This window comes from Triturus cristatus, chromosome 7 (genome assembly GCF_964204655.1).
Source record: "Triturus cristatus chromosome 7, aTriCri1.1, whole genome shotgun sequence".
NCBI classification, from domain to species: domain Eukaryota; kingdom Metazoa; phylum Chordata; class Amphibia; order Caudata; family Salamandridae; genus Triturus; species Triturus cristatus.
This window is the reverse complement of record NC_140590.1, coordinates 1227678367-1227705501: the sequence shown is the minus strand read 5'-3', so window position 1 is coordinate 1227705501 and position 27135 is coordinate 1227678367. Positions and strand designations below refer to the sequence as shown.

The following is a 27135-nucleotide window of genomic DNA, read 5'->3' as shown; positions in this document are numbered from 1 at the left end:
GAAAGCCCACTAAACACCAGGGATTAGTTTTTAGAAGGTCTTTTTAGGGTGGAGGCTGCCTGAAATAGGCACTCCAATGCCCCCACCCACCCGCCACCATTACAGCCTTTCCTGGGGGGCAGATGGGGCATTGGCCCCTAATCTGCCCCTTCGGGGGGGGTGGAAAGCCCACTTGACGCCAGGGATTTTTTCTGCGCAATTTTATTTAGGGTGGTGGATGCCCGAAATGGGCACGCCAATGCCCCCACCCCCCACCACCATTACACCCTTTATACCCCACCTGGGGGACAGATGGAGCAGGAGCCCCTAATCTACCCCCCCCCGGGGGGGGGGGGCAGAAAACCATCAAAATGCCAGGGATTTTATTCTGCACAATTTGTTTTAGGGTGGGGGCTGCCCAAAATGGGCATGCCAATGCCGCCATTACAGCCTTTATGCCCCCCCCTGGGGGGCAGGGGGGATGGGGACAGTAGCCCCCAATCTGCTCCCAGGGAGAGCAGAAAGCCAACTTGACTCAAGGGATTTTTTGTGCGCATTTTGTTTTTGGAGGGGGCTGCCCAAAATGGGCACCCCAATCCCCCACCTCCCACCACCATTACAGCCTTTCTGCCCCCCCGGGAGGCAAATGGGGGAAGTAGCCCCCAATCTGCCCCTCCAGAGGGGCAGAAAGCCCACTATCCACCAGGGATTTTTTTTGCACAATTGTTTTTAGGGTGTGGGCTGCTCGAAACGGGCACGCCAATGCCCCCACCCTCCCCCCCCACAAAAATGACAGTTTTTCTGCCCCCTGGGAGACAAATGGGAGCTGTAGCCCCCAATTCGCCCCCCCCCTGGGGGGCACAGAAAGCCCACTAGAAACCATGGATTTTTTTGTTTTATTAGTGTAGGGGCTCCCCAAAATGGGCACGGCAATACCCCCACCCCACCCCCAGAGTAATTACAGTCTGTCTGCCCCCCCGGGAGGGCAGATGGTGGCAGTGGCCCCTGATCTGCCCCCTGGGGGGCAGAAAAGCCCACTAGGCAACAGCGAGTATGCAGGCTTTTTTTATGCGTGGGTGTGGGGCCTACCCAAAATGGTCATACTAATGCCCCCACCCCCACAAAAAATAACCACAGTCTTTCTGCCCCTTTAGGGGCATATCGGGATGAAACCCCCTCCCCCAATTTCCCCCCCCCACCCAGGGCAGCAGAAAGCCCACTGGGCTCTGACATTTTTTTAACAATGTGCCTACCTGTGGATTTTTGGCCCAAGCGCAGCTGGCACTTAGGGAAACCTAGCTAGCCTGTACATTTTTGAAAACTAGACACTGAGGGGATTTCAGGATGGGGTGACTTGACTGGCTTTCACCAGGTTCTGTTACCCAGAATCCCTTGCAAACCTAAAAATGTGTCCAAAATAACAATTTTTTCTCACATTTCTGTGGTGGAAAGTTCTGGAATCTGCGTGGGTCCACAAAATTCCACCTGCCCCCCGTTCCCCAAAGTCTTCCGAGAAAAATGGTACCTCACTTGCGTGGGTAGGCCTAGTGCCCGCAACAGGCAAGGGCCCAAAACCTATTGAGGAGACATCAAAATTACCTATCACAAAACAACCTGGTTTTGTAAAGGGGATCCCATGAGTTTTTGGCCCCGGGCTTGGCGGCCATCTAGGGAAAACTACCAAACCCACAGATTTCTGAAAACTAGACACCCGGGGCATTCCAGGGAGGTATAGCTTGTGTGGATCCCCCAAAGGTTCCTTACCCAGAATGCCCTGCAAACCTTAAATTTAGCTGAAAAAATCACTTTTTCCACACATTTTTGTGTGGGAAAGTTGTGGCATCACTGGGCTGACACAAATTTCCTACCACCTAGCATTCCCCCGGGTCTCCCAATAAAAACGGTGCCTCACTCGTGTGGGAGGCCCAAATCCCCACGATAGGCAAGGGCCCAAAACGTATTGAGGCGACATCAAAATTGCCTATATCAAAACGACCTGGTTTTGCAAGGGGAGTCACATGGGTTTTTGGTCCGGTGCTCGGCGGCCACCAAGGGAAACCTACCAAACCCACACATTTCTGAAAACTAGACACCTGGGGAATTCCAGGGAGATATGGCTTGTGTGGATCCCCCAACGTTTCCTTACCCAGAATGCCCTGCAAACCTCATTTAGCTGAAGAAATCACTTCTTTCACACATTTTTGTGTGGGCAAATTGTGGCATCACTGGGCTGACACAAATTTCCTACCATCCAGCGTTCCCCCGGGTCTCCCAATAAAAACGGTGCCTCACTCATGTGGGAGGCCCAAATCCCCAAGATAGGCAAGGGCCCAAAACGTATTGAGGCGACATTAAAATTGCCTATCTCAAAACAACCTGGTTTTGCGAGGGGGGTCACCTGGGTTTTTGGTCCGGTGCTCAGCGGCCACCAAGGGACACCTACCAAACCTTTTCCATTTTAGAGAAGTAGACAAAATTCTGAATTCAGCAAGGGGTCATTTGTATAGATCCATCAAGGTTTTTATAGAAACTAACAGTTAAATCTAGGACAAATTGAAAATTAGTTTAAAAAAAAAGCCTTTTGAGTCAACGTTTTTACTTGTAACTTCTTCTAATTATGACAGCTCTTTGAAAGCAATATACCGTTACATCCGCTGGACATTACTGGTTGTGGGGATATGTAGGACTTGTATGTTCACCAAGAACCCAACGAACCCAGAGCCAAAAACTGAGCAGCAACTTGCAATGGTTTTTTATTATGTACCAGGAATATAGTAATTATTCTGTAAAAATGTGTACATGGAAAAATCGGTATGAAAGACACCTTTGTATTTCTGAAATGTAGAGTTTAGAAACAGTAGATATTTGCACATTTCCGAAATTGGGAATACTCATACTAGCATGAAAATTATCTGTCATTTTTTAAAATGACTTCTTTTTTCCACAATGTCTCTCATTTGGAAGGCAGAAATGCATCGAAAGTCAATAGGTAATTATAGTTCCTTTACAAATCTGAATTACCCTAAGTCTCCCGATAAAAATGGTACCTCACTTGTGTGGGTAGGCATAGTGCCCACGACAGGAAATGGCTCAAAACCCAACGTGAACACACCACATTTTCACAATGAAAAATTACCCTTTTTTAGCAAAGTGTCTAGCTGTAGTTTTTGAACACTAGCTCTGCCGGCACCTAGGGAAACAGGATGGGGTATCATCTCTTATGTGCTTTGTTGGGAGACAGATAGGGTGTCAGGATCCATAGCCGCTGGGCATGCTCACTGTCACCTAGTGAGAGATTTGAGAGTGAGACAACATAGAGTGAGTAATGTTTGCACTGATACATTTCACTTTGTATATCACATTGCATTACCTAGTATGTATCCTTCGTCAAAGTCCCCACTTTCTAGTCGCTGGTGAATGCCACTGTGGTGAAAGATTTAGGAGCCATGGGTGCTCTCTGGAAATTTTGCTGCAATGTCTGTGATAATGTGTGTTGCATTGCAGACTACTTGAATGTTTAGTGAATGTGTACTCTTGTGGTTCCAGAATATGTATTCCAGGTGGGATTGGGGATTTATAGGCACATGGGTGCCATATATGCAGCCAATTTTCTTTGGAGATCTTGCTATCCTGTGAAATTGTTTTTTTGTATTATGAATTTCGAAGGCATCCCTGGACAGGTAGATGTGTTTGTGTGTTAGGTGGATCCTGGTGTCAATGATTTGGCGAAGGAAATGCAAAAGCACACTCTGCTGCACCGCTCCAGCCACTGAAATGACATCTTGGTAAATACCAGTGGCCAATAGGTAGAGGTAGCACAACACTTGGACATGGGTGGAGATTGCACTGCATGTCTGGGTCCTGCTTTCTAGTTGTGGCTTCAAGATGGCTATTAGCTCTAGAATACCATTGCGACTCAGCTTATACTGGTCATAATAGCTCTTCCTCTGTCTTGTCAAACATGGTTATCCCGTCTCTGAAAATCATCTCCTGTCTCCGCCTCCTCTGCTGAGCCGCCAAAATCCTGACCCTCCTCTCTATCAAGTGCTGGGCAGCCATTGTAGTAAGATTTGTGATGCATTCTGGGCCTTTTTTATAGGCTGGGCCCTGGTTTTGATTCATGGTAAATTGAATGTGCAGTTGGGTCATTTTGTGCTTACTGGCAAATTGCAACTCGTCTGTACATGAAGGTTTGCGGCTCGCAAATAGCGACTCGCTATTTGAGACACGCAAATTCTGCACACATAATTTTGCAGCTCTGAAATCTGTCACATCGCAATTTCTGATTTTCGAATGCCTGTCGTACATCGAATGCAACTCATTTTGTATGCGCAAATAGTTTTACGATTCGCAAACCGGTCATACATCTGGCACTAAATCCCTTAGAAAAGGGAATACCATGCGGAATTCTGCACGGTAACACTGTGTCAGCACAGATAATCACTATTTCGAGGGGTCTAGCTTGGTATAAGCAGAATTCCATGTGGACATAACAGGTAGTAACGGTAGTTCTGTCCACTGGAAATCTCCTTGTGGAATTACTAGTAAATGGGGCATTAATGTCCACCTGCTCTCCAAGTGATCCAAACTGGTACCTCATATTTGTAGGGAGCAACACAATTCGGACTAATGAGAGATTGCTTTCGTCTCTCCCTATTGGTTAAATCTCATTTGTTTTTTATGTTATTTTCTTCAGGAACATTCCCCAGTCCTCCTATCGTGTCTGCTTGGGAATGTACCAGCTCTCAATCCCCAAGCCCAACTCGGTGTGCTCAGAAGTCAAGACCATCATTGCCAACCCATCATTCATGGGCCCAAGCACGTCCGGGGACATTCTGTTGCTGGAGCTGGAAACCACGGTAACCTTCACCGATTTTATCATGCCTGTCTGCCTGCCAGCCTCCTCCGTCGATTTCCCTTCCGGGTTAAACTGCTGGGTCACCGGCTGGGGAAACATTTTCTCATCAGGTGAGTGTGGTTTGCGGGGTTGGGACCATATGTACTCTTCTCGAAAATGTATTACTTGGGTTGGCCACATCGTGGCCTTATGTGTGTCACCTCTACTTAGAGTAATCCATGACCCCAAGTTGGTTTGAAAACAATAAACCAAAAAAGCTTGGTTTAACGAAAGCATCTGCTACTAAAGTCAAAGGGTTTATATTTGTCTGAGTTCTGTTCGCGTTCCATCTCTGACGGCGATAAAATGGATTCCATTGATTTAAATGATAACCGCATCCGTTCATAAAATATTATTATTATTAGTACTTTGTTACTACTATTTTTATCCTCAAAAACCGAGAAAAATAATTGCGGAATTCCCCATCAGACATAACACTAGACCTCGTACAAACGTTGAGTTGTTGTTGTCTTTCAAATGTGGTTCAGACAATTTCATAAATAAAATGAAAGACATAAAACCCATTTGTTTTGATAAATATAAACAAGTGGTAAATGCCTGGTGATTGCATATTAAACAAACCAGCTAAGACATGTTATCAGCATCATCCAACAATATTCAAGCATAGCGAATCAATTGGTACTTAAATTGAAAGAGTGGGAAACAGTGAGCACTAAATTGAAGTCAATGATAAATGCTGATTGAACGCTACCAGGACCTTTGAGTATTAGGTACATCTTCTGGGATTATTACTCTAAACTAGAGATCTTCAAACTGGGCTCACCTGGGGGGGGGGGGGGGCTGAATTGATCTCAGGGGGCGTCCGGCCCTGGTCGAATATCATGCTAAAAAAATAGAGCAGTATTTCAGTGAACGAAAGAAACAGTGGAAGTGGGTCGCTCAGTAATAGGCCATCAGTAACAGCCTTTGTCCCTCATGTCCTGGCTGAGAATAGACGGCAAAGGGGGCATGGGATCCAAATTACCCTCAAAGGCCCTCCATCCCCCCATTTCTGATGATGGATCACAATGGGGATACTTTTACACTTTAATGGACAAGGGCTTCCATAGCCTGATGCCAATCATCATACATTTGATTGTATTTTTAAAAGTGATAACTGAACATAACTAAAATGTTTAAATTGTTAAATGTATTTATAGCTGCCAATTTTATCGAATCGTTATGGAAAATATATATTTGTCGTTCTGAGGGGCCCCATTAAAACTAGATGATGTGAAGAGTATTTCCAAACACTAATAGAATGCCCCTCTTTCCTGAGGCTAGAGCCACACTAAAGCCGCCTATTACTATTGAGAAAGTTACTAGTGTGATTGTAAATCTTGCTGCTTTAAAAGATGAAGGGACAACCTCATCCCCCTGTAATTCTGTAAAATATTAATTAACTATTAACCTAATGTTTCACAGGAATTATCAGTAACTCTGGCAGTGGGCTTGACATTCTTCCTTCATGGAAAGAAACACAAATTGTAATTGTTCCTAAAAGGAATAAAGACCCGGAGATCTTTGGGTCATATAATCCAATCATGTTAATTAGCTCAGATACTAACATCTATTCTAAAATATTGGCTAATCGTATCTCAAACATTAACAATTAGCTGGTGTTGCCTATCTAATATGGCTTTGAGCCTCAAAGGGATATGTCAGTTCACAACAATTTGGTAAATTCCATATTTTATACAGCAGAAACTTCAGGGGTGATTCATCAGTCATTGGGCCATATTACTGGTTTACTCTGGTCAAACAAGGATTGAGCATAAGCATGATACAAAGGCCAACACAACTGATTGTCGCCCATGCAGACAACGTTTTGTTCTTTATGCCTAATCCATTCATCAATGTCCAGTTCATAGAGGGAGAGGCAAGAATCTTTGGCCTGATTGTTGGGTATTTGTTGACTAACAACACATCTCAGCATTTGTTCATCTCACACATTATACTTATGAATGATAGATTCGGTGTTAATGCTGATTATTTTGGAATTACTAATATCTTTCACATTGATCAGATGGTTGATCTTACTGATCAGCTTCTATTGCAGATGCCTGCTGTCCAGATTCAAAAATTAAATTAACTGTCTATTGGTTATATTGGAGAGATGTAATATTATTAAAATTATGCCTCTTCCCAAGTGCTAATACTTATTCAGGCCCATTCCTCTCAGGCCCAGCTCTAGGATTCTTGCTCTGGGAGGGCTTTAAACAGGGATGGGTGGGCCACAAACATGAATGGACAGTGGCTAAAAACAAAGGGGTATATTCACAAGAACGTGTGCTAAACAACACCAAAAAACGCTAACGCAACTTTACACATCGCAGCCTATCGCGGGAAAATAACCCCGTGTCAACATGGAATTCACAACAAGGCGGTACCATGCAATAGTCACCAGATAAAGCGTCAAATTGCCACGATAAATTCTACACCACGCCCCAAATATGCAAAACACGAACACCCAAAAAGCTCCGATGAGACCAAGCGTGATACAAAAAGATGCGAAAACCAGCGGCAGCCCTGCAAATCCCACATGTCTGGCGGGAAAAGGCCAAGGAGAAGAGGGAGAGGAAGACTGGGTGCAGTCCACAGGAAAACAAGACCAGCGTCATGGAGGTCACATAACACTACCAGCAAATGACGCACTATCAGACAATTTTGAATGCAGACTTAGTGTTGAAGAGGCCAATGGAGGACATCAAGAGGCACTGGCATGACGTGGAAACCTAAACCAGGCACAAAGCCGCTGCCAACAGGAAGGCAGCAACAGCAACAGGAGGTGGGAGTCCTGCGCCACAGGAGGAGCTGGAGGAAATGGAGGCCACTCTTCAGTGTGGAGACGGTGCAAGGAGGTGAGAGTACGGACAAAGCTCGACAGGACCTGACAAAACAACAACAGGATGAAGATCCAACATGGACTGGGGGCATGGGGGGAGATGGGCACAATGGCACACATGCACAATGTTGTGTATCACACTGCAAACCCACAATTACCCAGGGTCATGGCCCCCATCCCTGTGGCACACTGCAGCACACACACATAGCAATCACAGCACATCCCATGACAATGTGGCACAAAGTGCAACACCCACACTGCAGAACAGGGGACACAATTGGGTCCGCCCATGCGCAGAAACAGCACAATCACATTGGACAGAGCAGGAAACTGTGAGATGCATATGTACGGGTACAACCTCACATCAGTCATGTAGTGCAAATGTCCACTGTCCCAACTCAAATTGCCAGTACCGCCCAAACAGTCACAATGTACATTGTATGTATGTATGTCCCGCACACCATTTTAGATCAAGTTTTTCGTAAAGTATTCCATTGAGGGGAGCTATCTCGGAGTACGCTTCATCCTGGTAGCGCCGAAGTAATGTCCATAAAGTTGCTGATATGGGTAATATCAGTCCCGAGATGCTCACACCATGTGAAGATGATAAAATCATCAAAATCGATTTCATTCAAAATTTCAACTCGTTTAATTATAAGATCATCATTTTATTGTTCGTTTATGCAAATTGTGAAACCGGTGATCTCCAATATTCAAATGCATGTATTATGCTCAACGCCTTTGATACAGCATGTTAGGATCCCAGTTTCTTGTGAAAAATACAAGATGTTTAACCCAATGCATTTCGGGCATAGTTGGGAGCGTTAAGATCGGCCACTTACATGGATATATTGTTGTTTAAATGACAGTTCAGGTGAAAAGTTATACACTATTGTAACAGCATTTATGTGATTCTTAACTTCACAGATACAAACCCCTGACGAAGGGCAGAAGGTGCCCGAAATGCATTGGGTTAAACATCTTGTATTTTTCACAAGAAACTGGGATCCTAACATGCTGTATCAAAGGCGTTGAGCATAATACATGCATTTGAATATTGGAGATCACCGGTTTCACAATTTGCATAAACGAACAATAAAATGATGATCTTATAATTAAACGAGTTGAAATTTTGAATGAAATCGATTTTGATGATTTTATCATCTTCACATGGTGTGAGCATCTCGGGACTGATATTACCCATATCAGCAACTTTATGGACAATGTACATTGTCACACAGTCTGCAAGTCTACAAGAACAAGGCGCCAACATAAATGTCAACACAATGTCAACATGCATCTCCCCATCACATTGCAGAGGGACAAATAACACCTCCAGCCGGTCAGACCATACAACACATCAGTGATGCCGGAGATGACAAGGAGAAGAGGGAGAGGAAGACTGGGTGCAGTCCACAGGAAAACAAGACCAGCGTCATGGAGGTCACATAACACTACCAGCAAATGACGCACTATCAGACAATTTTGAATGCAGACTTAGTGTTGAAGAGGCCAATGGAGGACATCAAGAGGCACTGGCATGACGTGGAAACCTAAACCAGGCACAAAGCCGCTGCCAACAGGAAGGCAGCAACAGCAACAGGAGGTGGGAGTCCTGCGCCACAGGAGGAGCTGGAGGAAATGGAGGCCACTCTTCAGTGTGGAGACGGTGCAAGGAGGTGAGAGTACGGACAAAGCTCGACAGGACCTGACAAAACAACAACAGGATGAAGATCCAACATGGACTGGGGGCATGGGGGAGATGGGCACAATGGCACACATGCACAATGTTGTGTATCACACTGCAAACCCACAATTACCCAGGGTCATGGCCCCCATCCCCGTGGCACACTGCAGCACACACACATAGCAATCACAGCACATCTCATGACAATGTGGCACAAAGTGCAACACCCACACTGCAGAACAGGGGACACAATTGGGTCCGCCCATGCGCAGAAACAGCACAATCACATTGGACAGAGCAGGAAACTGTGAGATGCATATGTACGGGTACAACCTCACATCAGTCATGTAGTGCAAATGTCCACTGTCCCAACATCTTGTATTTTTCACAAGAAACTGGGATCCTAACATGCTGTATCAAAGGCGTTGAGCATAATACATGCATTTGAATATTGGAGATCACCGGTTTCACAATTTGCATAAACGAACAATAAAATGATGATCTTATAATTAAACGAGTTGAAATTTTGAATGAAATCGATTTTGATGATTTTATCATCTTCACATGGTGTGAGCATCTCGGGACTGATATTACCCATATCAGCAACTTTATGGACAATGTACATTGTCACACAGTCTGCAAGTCTACAAGAACAAGGCGCCAACATAAATGTCAACACAATGTCAACATGCATCTCCCCATCACATTGCAGAGGGACAAATAACACCTCCAGCCGGTCAGACCATACAACACATCAGTGATGCCGGAGATGACCACCACACCTTTGACACCGATGCACCACAACAGCCCGTGGACATCCCACGCAACCCACCACCAGGACCAGGGCAGACAAGCTACTTAGAGGAGAACCCAGCCCCTGCAACAGACCACACAGCATAAAGCACCCGCAAGCACGGCTGGCTCACAACACTTCACCGACCCACACATGCCACCCCAATGCGAGGTGTTAGAACGCCAAGAGGAGGTGGCTGAACAGGTGCGGGTGTGGTCCGAACCCATGGAAGGCGAACCAGAACACATACGTAATAAAGCGGCCGGACGCACGTGCCCGTAGCCAGTTCTACATAATATCTGCGTGTGTCCCTGTGGTCTTGCTGTGCGCATGAGGTCCATGGGCCCTACAACATTACATTGTGCTGTGTACAACGGGTGCTGACATGTCACCGCGGGCAGTGGTGGGTGTCCATAACCCTTCAGGGACAACCTACACCCCACAAAGAAGATCCACACTGCCATAGAGACACATGCAGAGTCACATTCCCAGTACAGGACCATGCCCAGGGGCACGCACATATCAGTCACACTCCCATGTTGGTTCTGCGTACGACAGACCAGTCGACTTCCCTTATGAATTGAGTGGCTGACGACAAAGCTACATGTCCAAGCTCCAACCCGCTGCCCACGGTGACACATCGGCGTCCGCTATACACAGCACAATGTAATGTCGTAGGGCCCAGGGCACTTATGCACACAACAAGACCACAGGGACAGACGCAGATATTATGTTGAACTGGCTATGGGCACGTGCGTCCGGCCCCTTTATTGGCAGAGCCACATGTACAGTGACGCCTGTGCTGGATGTGTGTTGGGTGAGTGCAAGCCAGCCCTCAGGGAGTTGTTGGTGCTGTCAAAAAATACAACAGTGAACACTATGAATACGAAACAGACAACACCAGCATTACAGGGACAACTGCGGAGCATCATGGAGGTAGCTGGAGCAAGTCCAGAGGGCACACAATGAGCAAACAGAAGTGTCCGTGAGTTGCAGTGCGCTGAGTTTGGGGCACCAGAGGTGAGCGCGCTCATGTGAAGAAAATGTCCAGGATTGTGTCCCTTCGGGACTTTCATGATGCAGCTGCAGTGGGGGGTGCCGCACCTCCATCATCATCATTGTCGTCACAGGTCTCCCACACTGCCTGAGGTGACATTGCAGCGTGAAATCTCCACAGCACATACCAAAAATAGTAATGGACGATGATTTGTGGTGCACTGAGTTAGTGGCACCTGGAGTGCTGAGCAGGGGACCAGGTAGAAGATGGCATCCACGACAACTGCGAGCAACTCTGTCAGTCTGCCTGTATGACCGTTTCGACACTGGCATTTGGCGATTGGAGTTGATCCTGGCGGTCGTGGCGTGTGCCTCCTGTGGTGATGCAACATACAAGCCGGTCAGGACTCGTTTGCTGCGTGAGCCCTGGTGGGCGGCAGTTGAGGCCGGAGGCAGCGGACAGCACAGGGCCACAGACACATGGCATTGATGACTAGGGGTGGGCAGAATTTGCATAGTCGCGCTACGCAAATCTCCGCGAAATGGTTAAAAATCTCCGCGAACACGCAGAAATTCCGCAAACACGTTGAATTGCTTGTTCGCGACGCTTTTATCCTGTTGGCGATGCTGTTTGCGTGCTCGGGGGAAATATCTCGCGAACACGCATTTTGAGATCGCGAACAAGCCAAAAATTCTGCGAAGCCGCGTAAAGCAGAATTTTGGGCAATTACGCATTCTCCGCGGAACGCGAAATTACCCAAATTCCGCAAATTCCGCGAGTGGAACGGAATTTGCTGCCCAGGCCTATTGATGACCCCAAGACCACCGTCGCAGAGGTCATCCATTACATCAGAAGAATGGGTCCTAGACTTGACCAGCACAGAGTTAGTGGCCCCGGATGCACTGCAGCTGGCACAGGCACGCCGCCACAGGACGGTGACTTGCGGTGCAGTCAAATAGGCCATGCGACCTGAGCAGGTCCTCATTGATACCCAAGGTGAATGTGGTGGAGGGTTGCGGGGGACAGTGGAAGTTTTCCTCCAGGGCATGATGCAGAGGGTGGATGCTGTCTGGAAGCAGCAAATGGTGGAGTGGAATGCCACGGCATCTTTTTCACCACAAATTCTGTATCATTGACATGATGGCGATGACAAGTCCATGGACCCAGTCGCCACCAGAGTCCAACCAGAAAGTGTCTGAGGTCTCAGGGAACAGACTTAGTGGCACCGGGGCTGACAGGGGATGCAGTCTGCGATGATGCCTATACAATGAAATCAAGTCTGCCATACATATATCAAGGCTGACTTTGACATTGTGCGTGACCTACTCGACCGCAGTGTAGGCTGGAGGCAGCGGTCAGCAAGGGGCCACAGACACATGTCGTTGTCTTGTGATGCACAGAGTTAGTGACACAAGGGCAGTTGTCGGTAGTGTTCAATCACCTCCGTAACGATGGTCCTTATTTCCCTCCAGACTGAACCTCGTCTTCCTCTTACGCCTCTCCTTGCATGCAATGATTCTTACTCTGCCTTTGAATGATCGATGTTCTGTTCCAAATCGGTTTCCTACTCGAGCGCAGCATAGGCTGGGTGCAGTAGTCCACGTGGCCCCACTGCCACATGTCATTGGGGTGCTATGTACATGGTTGCCGCCCCCTGTCAGAGAGAGTACAGTGAGATAATATCTTCCATAAAGTGTGTACTCTGCCATTACATGATCAAGACTCAGTTCCAATTGTGTGACCTACTTGTCCATATTGGAGGCCTTAGGCTGTAGTCAACAGGGGCAACAGACAGGTGTCGTAGGAATGCCATGCACAGAGTTGGTGGCACCACTTTGAAGAGAGTACACTGATGTAAAATCAGCAATGAACATATGTACTCTGCCATCGTGCAATCAAGACTCAGTTCCAAATGTGTGACCTACTTGACCGAAGTGGAGGCCGGAGGCAGCAGCCGAGTAGGTAAACGAGAAAGGAGTAAAGCGGGCCTGTATCGCTGAGGGCAAGATGGTCTGAGGAGGCTGCCAAGGTCACGGGCCTCGGGCTTGGAGCTTGTGCCGGCACATGGTGGGCCGTCCTTGACACACGCTGGTGTCGACAGGTGATCGGTGTGGCCTAGCTGCGCAGGGGCGGGCCTGACGGGTTCGGTGTCCAGCGGGCCGAGGTACAGCAGGTGCACAGGATCGCAGGCAACTCCACTCACGACGACGGCATTGGCCTTGTGGCGGAGTGAGAGCCGCCACCTTGGCAGAGACGTTGAGCATTCAGGAAGAGGACCATTTCCAGGGCTATGTGCTTTTTATTCACACCCCTATGCCGGCCTGGCATACGCCGGGCCATGCCACTCCGCTCACGCTTATGGGGGGGGGGCGTAACAGGCAGCATTTCAGCAAAGTCCCCCACTGGCTGGGGTGACATGGTTGCGTCCACTGTCCACTACACTCCATAAACCAGTGGTGTATGTCACCATGGATATGGGTTTGTTCTGCATACTGTCCAGCACATCTCCGCCACTCTTGGCATTGTGTGCTTTCCCAATCATGGTTCTCCTGTCTCCTTCACACATGCCTGGTTCCCACCTCTCCCCACATTCCGCTACTGTGTGGCTGAGGTGCCATGCCGTTGATGGCTCATGTTCACGGCTAGCCCAGGTTACCATTGCAAGTTGTTCTGTGGTTTCTGGTGGGTGGGCATGTTGTTTTGCATGTTGGGATGATTTTGTGATGTGTGCATTGCCAGAGTTGTGAGTTGCATGGTTGTGGAGTTGATGTGTGTGTGGGGTGTTCATTTGGAACTTGCCAAGGGGCTGTGCATTTCCCTTGGTGCCATCCTGGGCACGCTGGTTGATGATGGACTGTCGGAGGATGTAGGAATGAATCATGCACAGTGGCTGGGTATTTAGCAACCACATTGGTGGAGATTCCACGGTGGTCAACTGTTGCCTGCACATTGATGGAAAGCGTGTGCTTTCTGTTGCGGTGATTATGTGCTGTGTCACCAGGGGGCACAGGTATGACATGTGTGCTCTGGATTGCCCCAACATGTGCGTGCATACAGCTGTGGCGTGTGGTCCTTGCTTGGTCTCCAGCGGATCCTGTGCATTGTGTTGGACGCATTGGGACTGGGGCACCAGGCTGATGGTGATGTCCAGGACAGGTGTGAGGGACTTGGATGTGGCTGGCTGTGAGACTCCTCCGACTCTGGCAGGTGTTGGCTGGGGGTACCAGAGGCCAACATGTGCAGCACAGCCAGCAGCTTTGTGTGTGTTGGGATGTTGGTTATCCACTGTGTTGGTGCCATCGGCCTGTTGTGCGATGATGGTCAGGATGCATAGGATGGTTGTCCTTTTGGGCCTGTAGTGGGCAATGACATTGTCAGGTGTTGGGTCTGTGATGCTGGTGCGTTTCCTGGTGGTCCACTGTCTTTATCTGTGCTGCCTCTGTGGTGGTCCGGGGGAGGGTTCCGGGGGGTTGTGGTCCGGGGGGAATGGCGGTGGGTGTTGTGGCCCTCTTGGGTGTCCTGCACACATGTTCAGTGGCTCAATGGCATCTATTGCCCTTCAGGTGTAGCTCTGGGCTGGGATCCCTTTTATGGTACAGGCTGTGGTCCGACTTTACACCAGGTAAGAACAGGTGTTAGTTTCCTGGTGCTAACGTGCCTTATCACCTGTTTTGTGTTCTTATCGCCGATGTGGCTGTTAGTTTTGAATGTTGAGGTGTGGTGTTGTCGCGGCTTTTGGCATGGGAACGCCTACTCTACATCTCATTAGCGGTAGTTGTGGGGGTCATCTGTGGTGATGTTTTTGGCGGCTGCTATCGCAGGTAAACTGGTGCTATTGGCTGTTTACACCAGATTTTGAATGGGGCGATAGGTTTATCGCAACTTTGGCTGCTCTAAAGTGCCGTTATCTCGGCAATAGTTCCTTGTGAATATGCCCTAAAGTATTGCAGAGATCTGATATTTCAGGTACTGACAGCTGGCGATTTGACATTTTAACACCATAACCACCACTCAACAGGTACATCATTTGCTTTCCCTGCTGAGCTCCCGGCTTTGTGGAAGGAGGAGGAACTCTGCATGCAGATAGACTGCAGCACGCTCCTAGTCACGGGCAGCATTTCATGTTTTTTTTTTAACGTTGGCAGCTTTGCGCTTTGCAAAGCACTGAAGTTTAAAAATCTGGGGGCAGTAAACCCTGTAACTACTTTGACCAACCCAACCTAATTCCATAATGCACCCTTTACCATTATTCATCCTCCCTTTGCACAAGTTGACTGAAAACCTGTTAGAAACTGAGTTATGATTCTGACAAACACAGAAAACCACTGAAGCTCACCATTTCTGGTAACCAATGCACAAAACAAGGATATAATTATATTGCTTGTCGTCTTGCTCAAAACGTCAGTGTTCCAACAGAACAGAAACAAAGAAAAGGGCAGCAACCTGGTGAGTGAGGCACATTATGCCATATTTTGTATTCTTTGGTAACCATAAGTGGCAAATTTCACTGGATTAATGCATTTGAGCCAGACGCATACCTCAATTTATAAACTCCGATTTTTAGTGATCCACTGACCCACACCATTGCTGATGGTTATATTAAAACTGTATCCAAGAAATGCAAACAAAACCTAAACATTCTAATTCCCCTCAGTGTCCATTTGTAGCTCGACTTTGAAGAAAACCAATTTTTTCAAGCTAATTCCCCCAAAAATAAACATGTAATTTAAAGAATACTTAACAGTTCCTCATGTAACATGGTCCTGTATTGCCATCTTGGGGTTCTGGTGGCATTTACAAACCATACAGCTGCGTGATTTGTGATGTCACTAGAACATCTTGATAGCTATATAGGGCCATATTACACAGTTACCATTGTGTATGCCATATTGTTATCTATAACCATTTTTGGCTAAATATTTTGGCTGCTATCCTGGGATAAACATTTGGTTACACAAATGAAGTTAGGTGAACCTTGATCAGGGATTTCATAGTTTATAGGAGGAAAACATTGTTTTAAATTATATTTTTAGTTTGTATGTTCATTCAAACAATTGGTAACTTTTCATGACAACATTACAAAAGGACAATGTGGAGTCTCTGCAAAATGTACATATTTCAGTAATAACCAAAGACAGAAATAATACAAGCAAAATGCCCCCAAAATCCTCATATACAGTTGTAACAGTTTCAGCTAAGAAATATTATTGCAGGGTACTTTTAGAGTTCTTATAGCTACAATCCCTTTATAAAGGCAATTTCAAAGGTGAGTTTCAGTGCTTAATTTGGAGAAAACAAGTGTGATAACCTTTGTCAGTGGCAATTGGTGGTGTAAGCTATAGTGGCCTTCTGCCAGTGCTGCCAGTGACAGTGCCTATAACTATTACCCATCACACTGCTACAAGTGTGACAGGTCATACAGTTTGAGGCCCCTGAAACTATTAGAGTGACTTGGGTGGCAGATATTAGTTGTTTTTAATGCATATTGAATTAATGAACAAATGTTGTTCTGCTCATCCTTAAATTACACTAACTAACTAATTAAGTGCCGGTGCCAAGCTCTGGAAACCAGCGGCTTAAATTAAGCATTGGTTTCCTCCAGATAAGGCTCTCCCTCTATTTATCACCAACCTCTAAAACAAGCTGCCGGCTGATGAAAGGTCAGAACTATGAAGTGTATGTGAGACCTCGATCCACCCTTTTATATTACTGACCTGGAAGTTTCTAGCATCATCTTTCGCATCCATCCGTCACTTTGCCATTCACTGTTATTTTTCTCCCTTTGCCATGGCCCTTCCTATCCTTCCCTCTCTATACCCATCTCTTTCCTCACTTTCTCTTTTCCTTGGCCTTTTTCCTCTCTCCCTCTCTCACTCCTTCCATTTGCTTTTCAAGAATTATTTCCCTCCTCTCTATCCTATTTCCTCTCCCCCCTCACTTTTTTCCCATCTTTCCTCTCCTCTCTGTTTTTACTCCCCTCTCAGTCTCTCATTTCCTTTTGTCTCACTCTCCTTTGATTTTCTCTCTTCTGCTTTAACCCCCCATTTTCTCCAAGATAGAGGGTAAATGAGTTGTTTCACTGCAACATTGTCAGAAAAAGCCTTATTGTTTACTCGTTTCTAGTCATATTTTTCTTTAAATGTGAAGTTATTTCTGTTATCAGTGTTTTCTTCTGAAGTTCAATCAATTTGGGCTGTGCACAGCACCCTCCCCATTCCATAAACGTATGGAATATTATTAGTCTCAGTCTGGTATGCCATTGCACAATTTTTAACTCAAGAAGGCTGCAATTAGGCACCTGTAGCTTTTGTATCAAATCGTCGGCCCTGCTGCAATGGATTAACCCCACGTCCAACATCTATGACTTTCTAATTGTACTGCTAACAAGCAGCAGCCCCCTGAGGCCTGGGATGGGGAGAGGTGCACCACATGCTGTGCCTCCTCACTGGCCCATTTATATTCCGTATATGACAATGGTACGGATTGAATCTGTGGATTTCTCAGTCACACTCCCCTAAAGTGCAGCAGCCTTTCCTGTTTTGCCCCCGCAAGAAAATCAGCCCAGATATGTGGTGGACCTGCTTTCCCACTTCTGAAAAGCCTTGGGTATGTCAGGATATTGGGTAGGCATGTCCCACCCTTTAGTACTGGGCTTGATTTCTATACTTATCACTGCAGAGTTCTTCTGGTGGTAGAATCTACCTCATCCAGCTTTACCTGGATCTACAAAAAACCTTGAGATCTTCGCTATTGCAATCTGCCACTAGATGGTGCAGAGACAGAATATTAAGTACAAAATTTCGAGTTGCACAAACATCGAATCATTAATATCGTGGGTCACAACTATCGACAGCAAGAATATTGTGGTCAAGAATATCAACTCAAGGTAAGTAATACAGATTTTAAAAATATCAAAGTGTTTAATATTGTTTGCAAAAATATAATTGTTAAAAATATTGTTTCTATTATTGGTATGTAATTTAGTATATATTTTATATGTATATGATGTATGGTTTTTTAAATAAAAATTGTTTGTATTTTTAATATGTTACATTTTTAGTAGTTATGAATTATTTTATGTGAATTTTAGGAAATACAATTAATACATTTATGTTTTAATTAATATTTTTGTTTGTAAATATTTTCTAGTTTGAAAAGAGTAGTTTTATTGTAAATATATTTAATATTTTATTCTATATAATATCTGTAGGTTTTTGTTATACGTAATTGATATTATATTATGGGTTCCTTTCATATGTTTGATATGTATATATATATTTTTAAATATTGTTTATGACATTTTTACTTTTTTTATATATATATTTTGTTTGAGTGTGAATAGTATTTTTACCCCTCCGCTATCCAACACTTTCCCTACTGTTGCTCTAACTGGAGTGGGAATAGTCATTTTTACTCCTCTGCTATCCAAAACTTTCCCTACTGTTGCACTCACTGGAGTTGGAATAGTACATTTAATTATTTGCTATCCAACACTTTTCCTACTGTTGCACTGGTTGTATTGGGCAATTTAAGTTTAAATATTTTTTCATAGTTTAATGTTTTCATTTAACCTAGAATGTTTTTTTTATATTTTAAATTATTTCTATATATATATTGTATTTTTAAATAATTTTAAAGTTATAAAATAAATGAAAGATAATAGTTTATTAATTATTTTAAAGAAAAAAAAATATATATATAAATTATTATGTTTGATTGTTTATTTTTGAATTATGTTTATTTGTAATGTTTTTGAAATGTATATTACATTTAATTCATGTTGTTAAAATTAATATATATATATATATATATATATATATATATATATATATATATATATATATATATATATATATATATATATATATATATAGTTATATTTAGGACCTATTTTCCATAGGAAATCAGCAACATTCTATTCCCAATAAGTCTGGCGCCGATTGACGAATCTTCGCGAAATTTTCTAAACTTTTGGCCAGCTCCGCTCCGCTCCTACCCTGGAAGTTTCGTGGTGATTTGTCAAGCGGGGGCCGAGAAAAAAGGGGGTCCCAAAACGCGTTTTCCCCATGCAATTTCCCATAGGATCTGTTGTCACAGCTACAGCCCGAACCGCTGAACGGAATGACACCAAATTTGGCAAAGAGGTAGTCCTCAGTTCAGACTCGTGCCTTTTGTATAAATGGTGTGAATCTGTTCAGTAGTTCCTGAGAAAATTAGGGTAAAAGAGTTAGTGATATCTATGGCCGGGGAGGATCCGCGGACCCTACCAGCACAGTAAGCGCACCCTCCCCGAACCGAGCGCGCACCCTCCCGATCGCGCGCTGAATGCTAATTGGCTGTCGAGTGTCTGTCTACATTCGAAACCAGGAACAGTTGGCGGCCATTTTCTGCCTCGGTAGAAGCGAGGCTGAAGAAGCAAGGGGAATAAGTGTGTAAAACATATAAAGGGGGCAGAGTGGAAATACCCTGACCCTCTAGAGGTGCTTAGAGGGTCCCAGAAGGACCCCCTGGGGCCCCCTTTTTAAAAAAAAATAAAACGGCGAAATGCGCGCAGGGTGCGCGCATCCTATCGCGTTGGGTACACGTACCCAATGCATACCATGCGCGGATGCTATCACGTAGGGATCGAGAACGGTGCGCATAGGGTGCGCGGATCCAAAAAACATGGAAAAAAATATATAAAATAAGGTTTTGAACATATAGTTAAAGAAATATTTTTAAAAATATGTTTGAAAAACCCAATAAAAACAAATAATATTTTTTAATTTTTAAAATAATTAATTAAAAAAATAAATGTAAAAAATGGTGATAAAAAAGAATTTCAAAAAAACATAATTAATGAAATTGACACACTGAATTTGAAAAATATAGAAATCCAATGAAAATCATTAAACATGATATCTTTAGAAATCAGTTATAGATAGAAATTAGCATTTTAAAAACCTTTGAAATTCACTGAAAAAACCATAGGTTTCATGCACGTTATAGTTAGGAATTGGCATTTAAAAAACCTTTGAAATTCACTGCAAAATCCAAAGGTTTCAGGGGCGTTATAGTTAGGAATTTGCATTTAAAAACACTTAGAAATTCACTAAAAAAAACATAGGTTTCAGGGGCTTTATAGTTAGCTGGACTTTTCCCTCGTACAAAACCCTAGAAATTCCTCTGTTATAGTTAGTTCAGCTAACTATAACTTGCGCCCCCACAATGCACTGCTGATGACATCACATATTACATCACTCATGACATGGTCAGTGACATCACTGATGACATCTCAAATTACATCACTGATGACATCACTGAATACATCATCCAGTGAGTATGTGTTTCTGTATGGGTTATTGATTGGTTGTCTGAGTATCTGTATGGGTGCCTGAGTGTTTGTGTGGGTAGGGTGTGTGTGACTCTGTGCATAGATGTGTGAGGGGGTGATTCTATGGGTGCATGGTTTTAAGAGTGCAACTGTGATGGACTGTATGGTTGGGTGAGTGTATGTATGGGTGTGTTAGTGATTGAATGTATATCTCAGTTGTACATGTGTCAGTAACTACATATGTGAAAGGCAGTGTATATGTGTGTAAGAGTATATAACTATCTATATGTGAAAGTGTGTGATTGCGGGAGTGGCTGTATGGATGAGTGTGTGCTTCTATCAGTAATTGCATAAGAGCGTCAGAATTTGTTAGTATTTTTATGATTAAGTGAACTTGAGTGTGTTTAACTGTATAGGTGAGTAAATTGGACTGTGATTAATTATTTGCAAGAATGACTAGGTGTGTCAGTACCTCAATGGATGATTGGCAGTGTGTGAGTGTCTATATAGGTGTATAACTGCATATGATAGTCCTGTACAGAGTGACTGTAAGTATGAGTGACTGTACAGGTGAGTAAGTGGAGATGTATGTAGACCTAAGAGTCAATGAGTGGGTATGTAGTTATTGGTATTGGAGTATCTATGGTTTTCAAAATGGCCGTCTGAAATTTTGTGTCGGTGTATCAAAGGTTATATTAGGATGTGAGAAGATGCACTAATTTATCACATGGATGACGTCATCAGTGATGTCATTTGAGATGTCATCAGTGATGTCATCAGTGATGTTACTGACCATGTCATGAGTGATGTAATATGTGACGTCATCAGCAGTGCATTGCGGGGGCGCAAGTTATAGTTAGCTGGACTAACTATAACAGAGGAATTTCTAGGATTTTGTACGAGGGAAATGTCCAGCTAACTATAACGCCCCTGATACCTATGTTTTTTTTGTGAATATATATATATATATATATCTTACATATTGGCGGTCGCCAGTAGGTAGTTATAGTTAGGACCAAGTTTCCGTAGGAAGAGCATTTTTTGATTTGCTTATAACTTTGGCGTCATTTGATGAATCTTCATGAAAAGTTCCAAACTAATTCTTTGTTTATATCAGCTCCTATGTTAAACGTTTGGGGGTGATTTGTCAAGGGGGGGCCGAGAAAAAAGGGGGGTCCCAAAGCGTGTTTTTTCCATGTTAATTTCCATAGGAAACTTTAGACAAGGCTACTGGTCGAACGGGTGAACGGAATTACCCCAAATTTGGCAGGGAGAAGGGTCTTGGTCTAGAAAGCAAGTTTTTTCTTATTTGGTGGAAATCCGCTAAGTAGTTTTGGAGAAATATCGAAATTTACAGATATCGATATTTGGGAATTCTGCCATCTGATTGGCTGAGGCGTTACGAGCACGAGCTTGCTGCCTATTGGCTGTGAGCGGTGCAAGCAGTTGCAACTAGGAAGTGTTGGCAGCCATTTTGTGATTCTGTTGAAGCGAGCAAGGGGAAAAAAGGGTGAAAAAAGTTAGAAAGAGGAGGGTAGAAGCACTGTAACCTCTGTAGGTTGTTTAGGGTGTGCTCTACAGGGGTGCGAAGTGAACTACTCATCCCTACGGTCTGAAAGTGCTGGGCTACGGAAATAAGTGAGGTATTGCCGAGAGTCTGATGCTGCTAAGGTGAGCTGCTGCAGGAATCGGGGATTAAAGCGTGAGCCCAAACTGTGTGTCTTATGCTGTGAAGTCATGTGCCCTCTCCGTTGCACCACACCTGTGGAAGTAGTGTCAGCATATGTTTATACCTACTAGGACGAACTACTGACACCTACTGGTCTGAAAGCTACAGAAAATATGTGAGGTATTTTCTAGAGTCTCATGCTGCTAAGCTGAGCTGCTGCCGGACTCGTGGATGAAAGCGTGAGTCCAAACTGTGTGTCATGTTCTGTGAAGTCATGTGCTCTGGCCGCTGTGCCACATCTGTCCAAGTAGTGTCAGCATGTAGTTATACCTACTCGGAGGAACTTTTGTTTCGAACATTGTAACTTGTGTATGGTGCTTAGGGGGTGTTATACAGGGAGTGCGAAGGTAAATTTGCGCGTATCAAATCAATTTGGTATTTGTAAAGTGCAAACTACTCACTCGTATGGGTCGGATGGCGCTGGGGGCATAAGCTAAGCTGCTGCCGGACTCGGGGATAAAGCCGCTGAACTACTGACCCTTACCGGTCTGAAAGTGCCGGGTACGGAAATTAAGTGAGGTATTCCCTAGAGTGTCATGCTGCTAAATTGAGCTGCTGCTGGACTTGGGGATGAAACCGTGAGCCCAAACTGTATGTCCTATGCTGTGAAGTCATGTGCTCTGGGCGCTGTGCCACACTTATCCAAGTAGTGTCAGTAATATTTTATACGTAGTAGAAAGAAGTTTTGTTTCGAACACGGAGCAGGGGATTAAACCGTGAGCCCTGTGCTCTGAACTCATGTATTCTGGCCGCTGCGGCACACCTGTCCAAGTAGTGTCAGCATGTTTGCATACGTACTAGGAGGAACTTTTGTTTTAAACAGTGAGACATCTGTAGGGTGATTGGTCGGTGCTACAGAGGGAGTGTGAAGTTCAATTCTGCCGTTTCCAATCAATCCGGTATTTGTAAAGTGCAAACTACTCACTCGTACGGGTCTGCAGGCGCTAGGGGCCGGCGTGGAAGGTAAGTGAGCTATTGCTCAGAGTCACATGGTGCTCTCCTGAGCTGTCGCTAGAGTCGGTGATCAAAGCGAGAGCTCTGTACTCCAAAGTCAGATGGTCTGGCCGCTGCGCCACAGCTGTGTGGAGAATACATTTTGGCGAGGGTCCGAGAGTTGCCGTTACCTGGCCCTAAAATACCGGGCCTAAGTTGTCAGTTATAAGGCGGCAAGAGCCCTTGTGTTTATTAGTTGGAGCTACATATAAGTGCGAATGCACAGCTTCAGGTTATTCAGAAAAACTCAATTTCCCTGTTCTGTGAAGTGTACTCCATCACTTATATCGATATCAGCCATATCAAAACGTATGTTGTTGTAGATCGACCCCATTCTATGGTCTCTGAGGTATGCAGACACAGCTTTGTTGACATTCTTCTTAGATTTTTCAATCTGAGGACAAAATTGGTTTGACCATTTCCACTTCTGTCTTTGGCATATATTGGAATATACAAAGACAGTTTGAGGCAAAAGCAACATCAATTGTCAAAAGGTGTCCCTCATTAGCATTTCCAAACCTACCCCAGTCAATGTGCCTAGGTCGTTTCCACCACAATGCACAATCATGAGGTCAGGGTGTTGGAGATGCAAACAGGTTTTAACCAAAGGCAACAATTGGTACCACTTCAATCCTCTCTGTGCAAACCATTTAATGTTCACATTTTGTAAACCTAGGTCTAAGTCAATACGTCTCTGTTCTGCATACCTCTTGCACCAGAAAACATCGTTATGTCCTACGATCCACACTAGGATTTTGAAGGTATGGCTGGAAGGTATGGAAAGATGTCTGTAGCTCATGCAGTTCCTTCGTAGAGTAATAGATATGTTTAAAGATGGGGAAAAATCTTTTTTTTCACAGAAAACGATAATTGATTGGAAGATAAGAAGCATTGGATACTAAAACCTAGGGTGCATATTAGTTGCGTGAAAGAGCATGTTTGTCATTGATTAATTAAGAGCAGTCTAAACGTGGAGTACATACGATAGGACGAAATGTGCTTAGCGCAACCAGACATGCTACTTACATTTGGAAGGTATATTTGGCACTTAAAACAATGGTGAACTTTTAACCTGCAGGTGCTGTTAAATGTTTGAGAATATGCTGGAAAAAAAAACGTCATGTTTAAAAAAATCATGAACTTTTAACCTACAGGTGTCATAGAATGTTCCAGAAAGTGTGGTGATAAAATAGGTCGAACTTCTGACCTGTATGTGGCGCGGAATGTTAAGTAGCTTTTCATATGGAAAATTCAAAAATAACCAATGGAGATAAGTTTTGGAATGTCGATGAAGGAATGAAGTATTCTGATTTGTTCTTTACATGTATTTACATGTGGAGCGACCGAGAAATTGTGCCATTACTGGTTCCATTCTTGATGAAAGTGGTGCATTACATGTACTGTGTGACATTTGAAATCTGCATACCAACTACAAAGGTGAGGTAGAAACGAACAAGGTGTGTTATGTGATATGTAGTAGTGATTAAGTATTTGAGGTGATGTTTTTAAGTTTGAAAGTATTTTTTATTTCAAAATAATATACTGTTAGTAAAGTGTGGTGTTTCATATTGGTTATAAAATATGCATAAAGTTTGACCTGTTGTTAAATAAGTACTTTATATATGTTTAGGAATTTTTCAAAAAGAAGAAGTGTAGTTTGTCATCTTTAAAGGACTGTATGGTTTTGAAAATGAGGTACAGCGTTAATTTGGGTTTGCTAATGTATTCATGCGAGATAAACAAAATGTCCCATGTTTGCAAATTATACTTTTTGTGGAAATAGTGGGAGGGGGGGCAGGAGATGTATGTGTTATTAAGTTAAAAGCGGTAAAACCAAACACAGAAATGTTATGTGGACAGGTTGTGGTCTCATTTTTGACACTGAGAGGTAGATTTGAATATAAGTTGAGGTAGGTGTTGTACTGTGAGGCCGTCTACAGTGTTTGGAGATTACATGGAGAGGAGATGGAGATAGTAAAAGTCATACGTTCCTTTTATATGTACGCATAGTTTGAATCATTTGATCATAGGTTGAGATATAATATGAACATGGTTTCTGGTTTGCACTTGGGTATAGTTAATAGTTTTAGTAGTTTCTTGCTAGTGAATAATAAAAAGGTAGATATACTACAATATATGGTAGTAAACGTATTATTAATGATTGTCTGTTCTTATGAAATAGAAGTGGTTGGGGAGTGTTTCTTTAGAAGAGATGTTTTATAAATGTGTGAGAGATTAAAAAGAATGAAAATGTTCGGTATATTTTCTGTATAACTTTCTTGACATTAGTAAACCTCATGTGATTATAAGTGATACTAATTGTCAGGCTGTGTTCCTGTGCTGAATATACATAGGTGTTTAAGTGGTTTGGATTTCACCCGTGCGCAGCTTCACTATCCCTTTTGAGACACTCGTCAGTTTTTCAGTCCATTTAATGTCCTTAATATACATACAGTAAAGGGACAGTATATTAAAAGTTTGGTAATTAGAACTTTGTTTACTCTCCCCATCCCCTGCTATACACTCTACAGAGTGTTTAAACGACTTTAGTAACATACCGATGTCTAGCTAGTAAAGGTGGTGTAGTGCCACTGGGCCCATTTATAAACCGTGCTATGGGATGGTTTATGTTTTACCCGCCAATTTGCATGTTTGAATACTTTTTGACGACAAGCGTTCCGGCAGACACCTGTTAAAATTAACCCCGTGTATGAGTATAGTGGCGCTACTAGGAATGGTGGGGGTTTCTGTTTGATTTCGTACGGTTAAGTAAGGGTGGGGGAGGCGGGTATGTTGGTGATTAAAACATAGACTTTAGTAACGTGCAGATGTCTAGCTACTAAAGGTGATGTAGTACCATTGGGACCATTTATAAAGCACCCTATGCATAGTATATGTTTTACCCGCAAATTTGCATGTTTTAATACGTTTTTCTGATGAGCGTTTCGGGAGACATCTGTTGAAATCAAGCCTCTTTATGGCTGTAGTGGCGCTTCCAGGTTTGCTGGGGCTCTTTGTTTAATTGCGTAAAGTTAAGCAAGGGCGGGTGTGGAGGTGGTGTGGTGGTACTGGGACTATTTATAAACCACCTTATGGTATGGTGTGTTTTACTTGCAAACTTGCAAGTTTCAATACCTTTTGCTGATGAGCCTTTCGGCAGACACCATTTGAAATTAAGTCTATGTATGACTATAGTGGAACTAACAGGAGTGCTGGGGCTCGTTGTTTGATTTCGTAATGTTAAGCAAGGGCGGGGGTGGGGGTGGGAGAGGTGGGTATGTTGCTGATTATAACATGGACATTTGTAACGTGCACATGTGTAGCTAGTAAAAGTGATGTAGTGCCACTGCGTCCATTTATAAAGCGCTCTATGGCATGGTATATTTTTTATCTGGAAATTTGCATGTTTTAATACCTTTTGTTCCTGAGCGTTCCGGCAGATACTTATTGAAATTAAGTGCCTGTATTGCTATAGTGGCTCTACCAGGTTTGCTGGGGCTCTTTCTTTGATTTCGTAAGGTTAAGCAAGGATGGGGATGAGGGTGGTGTAGTGGCACTGGGCCCATTTATGAACCTCTTTATGGTATGGCATATGTGTTACTCACAAATTTGCATGTTTTAATACCTTTTGGTGATGAGTGTTCCAGCAGACAGCTACGCAAATCACACAACATTTCTTCGGATAACAAATCTTCGTGCTGATAGACACTCTTGCACAGTGGTAGAAGGCTGCCAGCGTTGATGGCAAATTATGAAACTTGGTGCCATTGTAGATTTAAATGGAAGCTTGGACCATTTCTTTGTTACTATGGTGCAGTCAGAGCTTTAAGTGGGAAAATAAACTGGGGGTGCTCTAAAAGGGGTGGGGTAAATCTCTTAAAGGGGTGTGGGCTATCCAAGTA

General features: G+C 43.9%; 1 protein-coding gene across 1 annotated transcript in view; it reads left to right on the top strand.

The window, feature by feature from the left end:
- Positions 1-27135, top strand: part of LOC146811667 (serine protease 27-like) — a 399615-nt gene that overhangs the window by 143186 nt on the left and 229294 nt on the right. The window contains exon 4 of the mRNA XM_085618639.1: positions 4676-4947. Coding sequence (XP_085474765.1) covers positions 4676-4947 — 272 coding nt within the window. The remainder of the gene's footprint in view (positions 1-4675; positions 4948-27135) is intronic.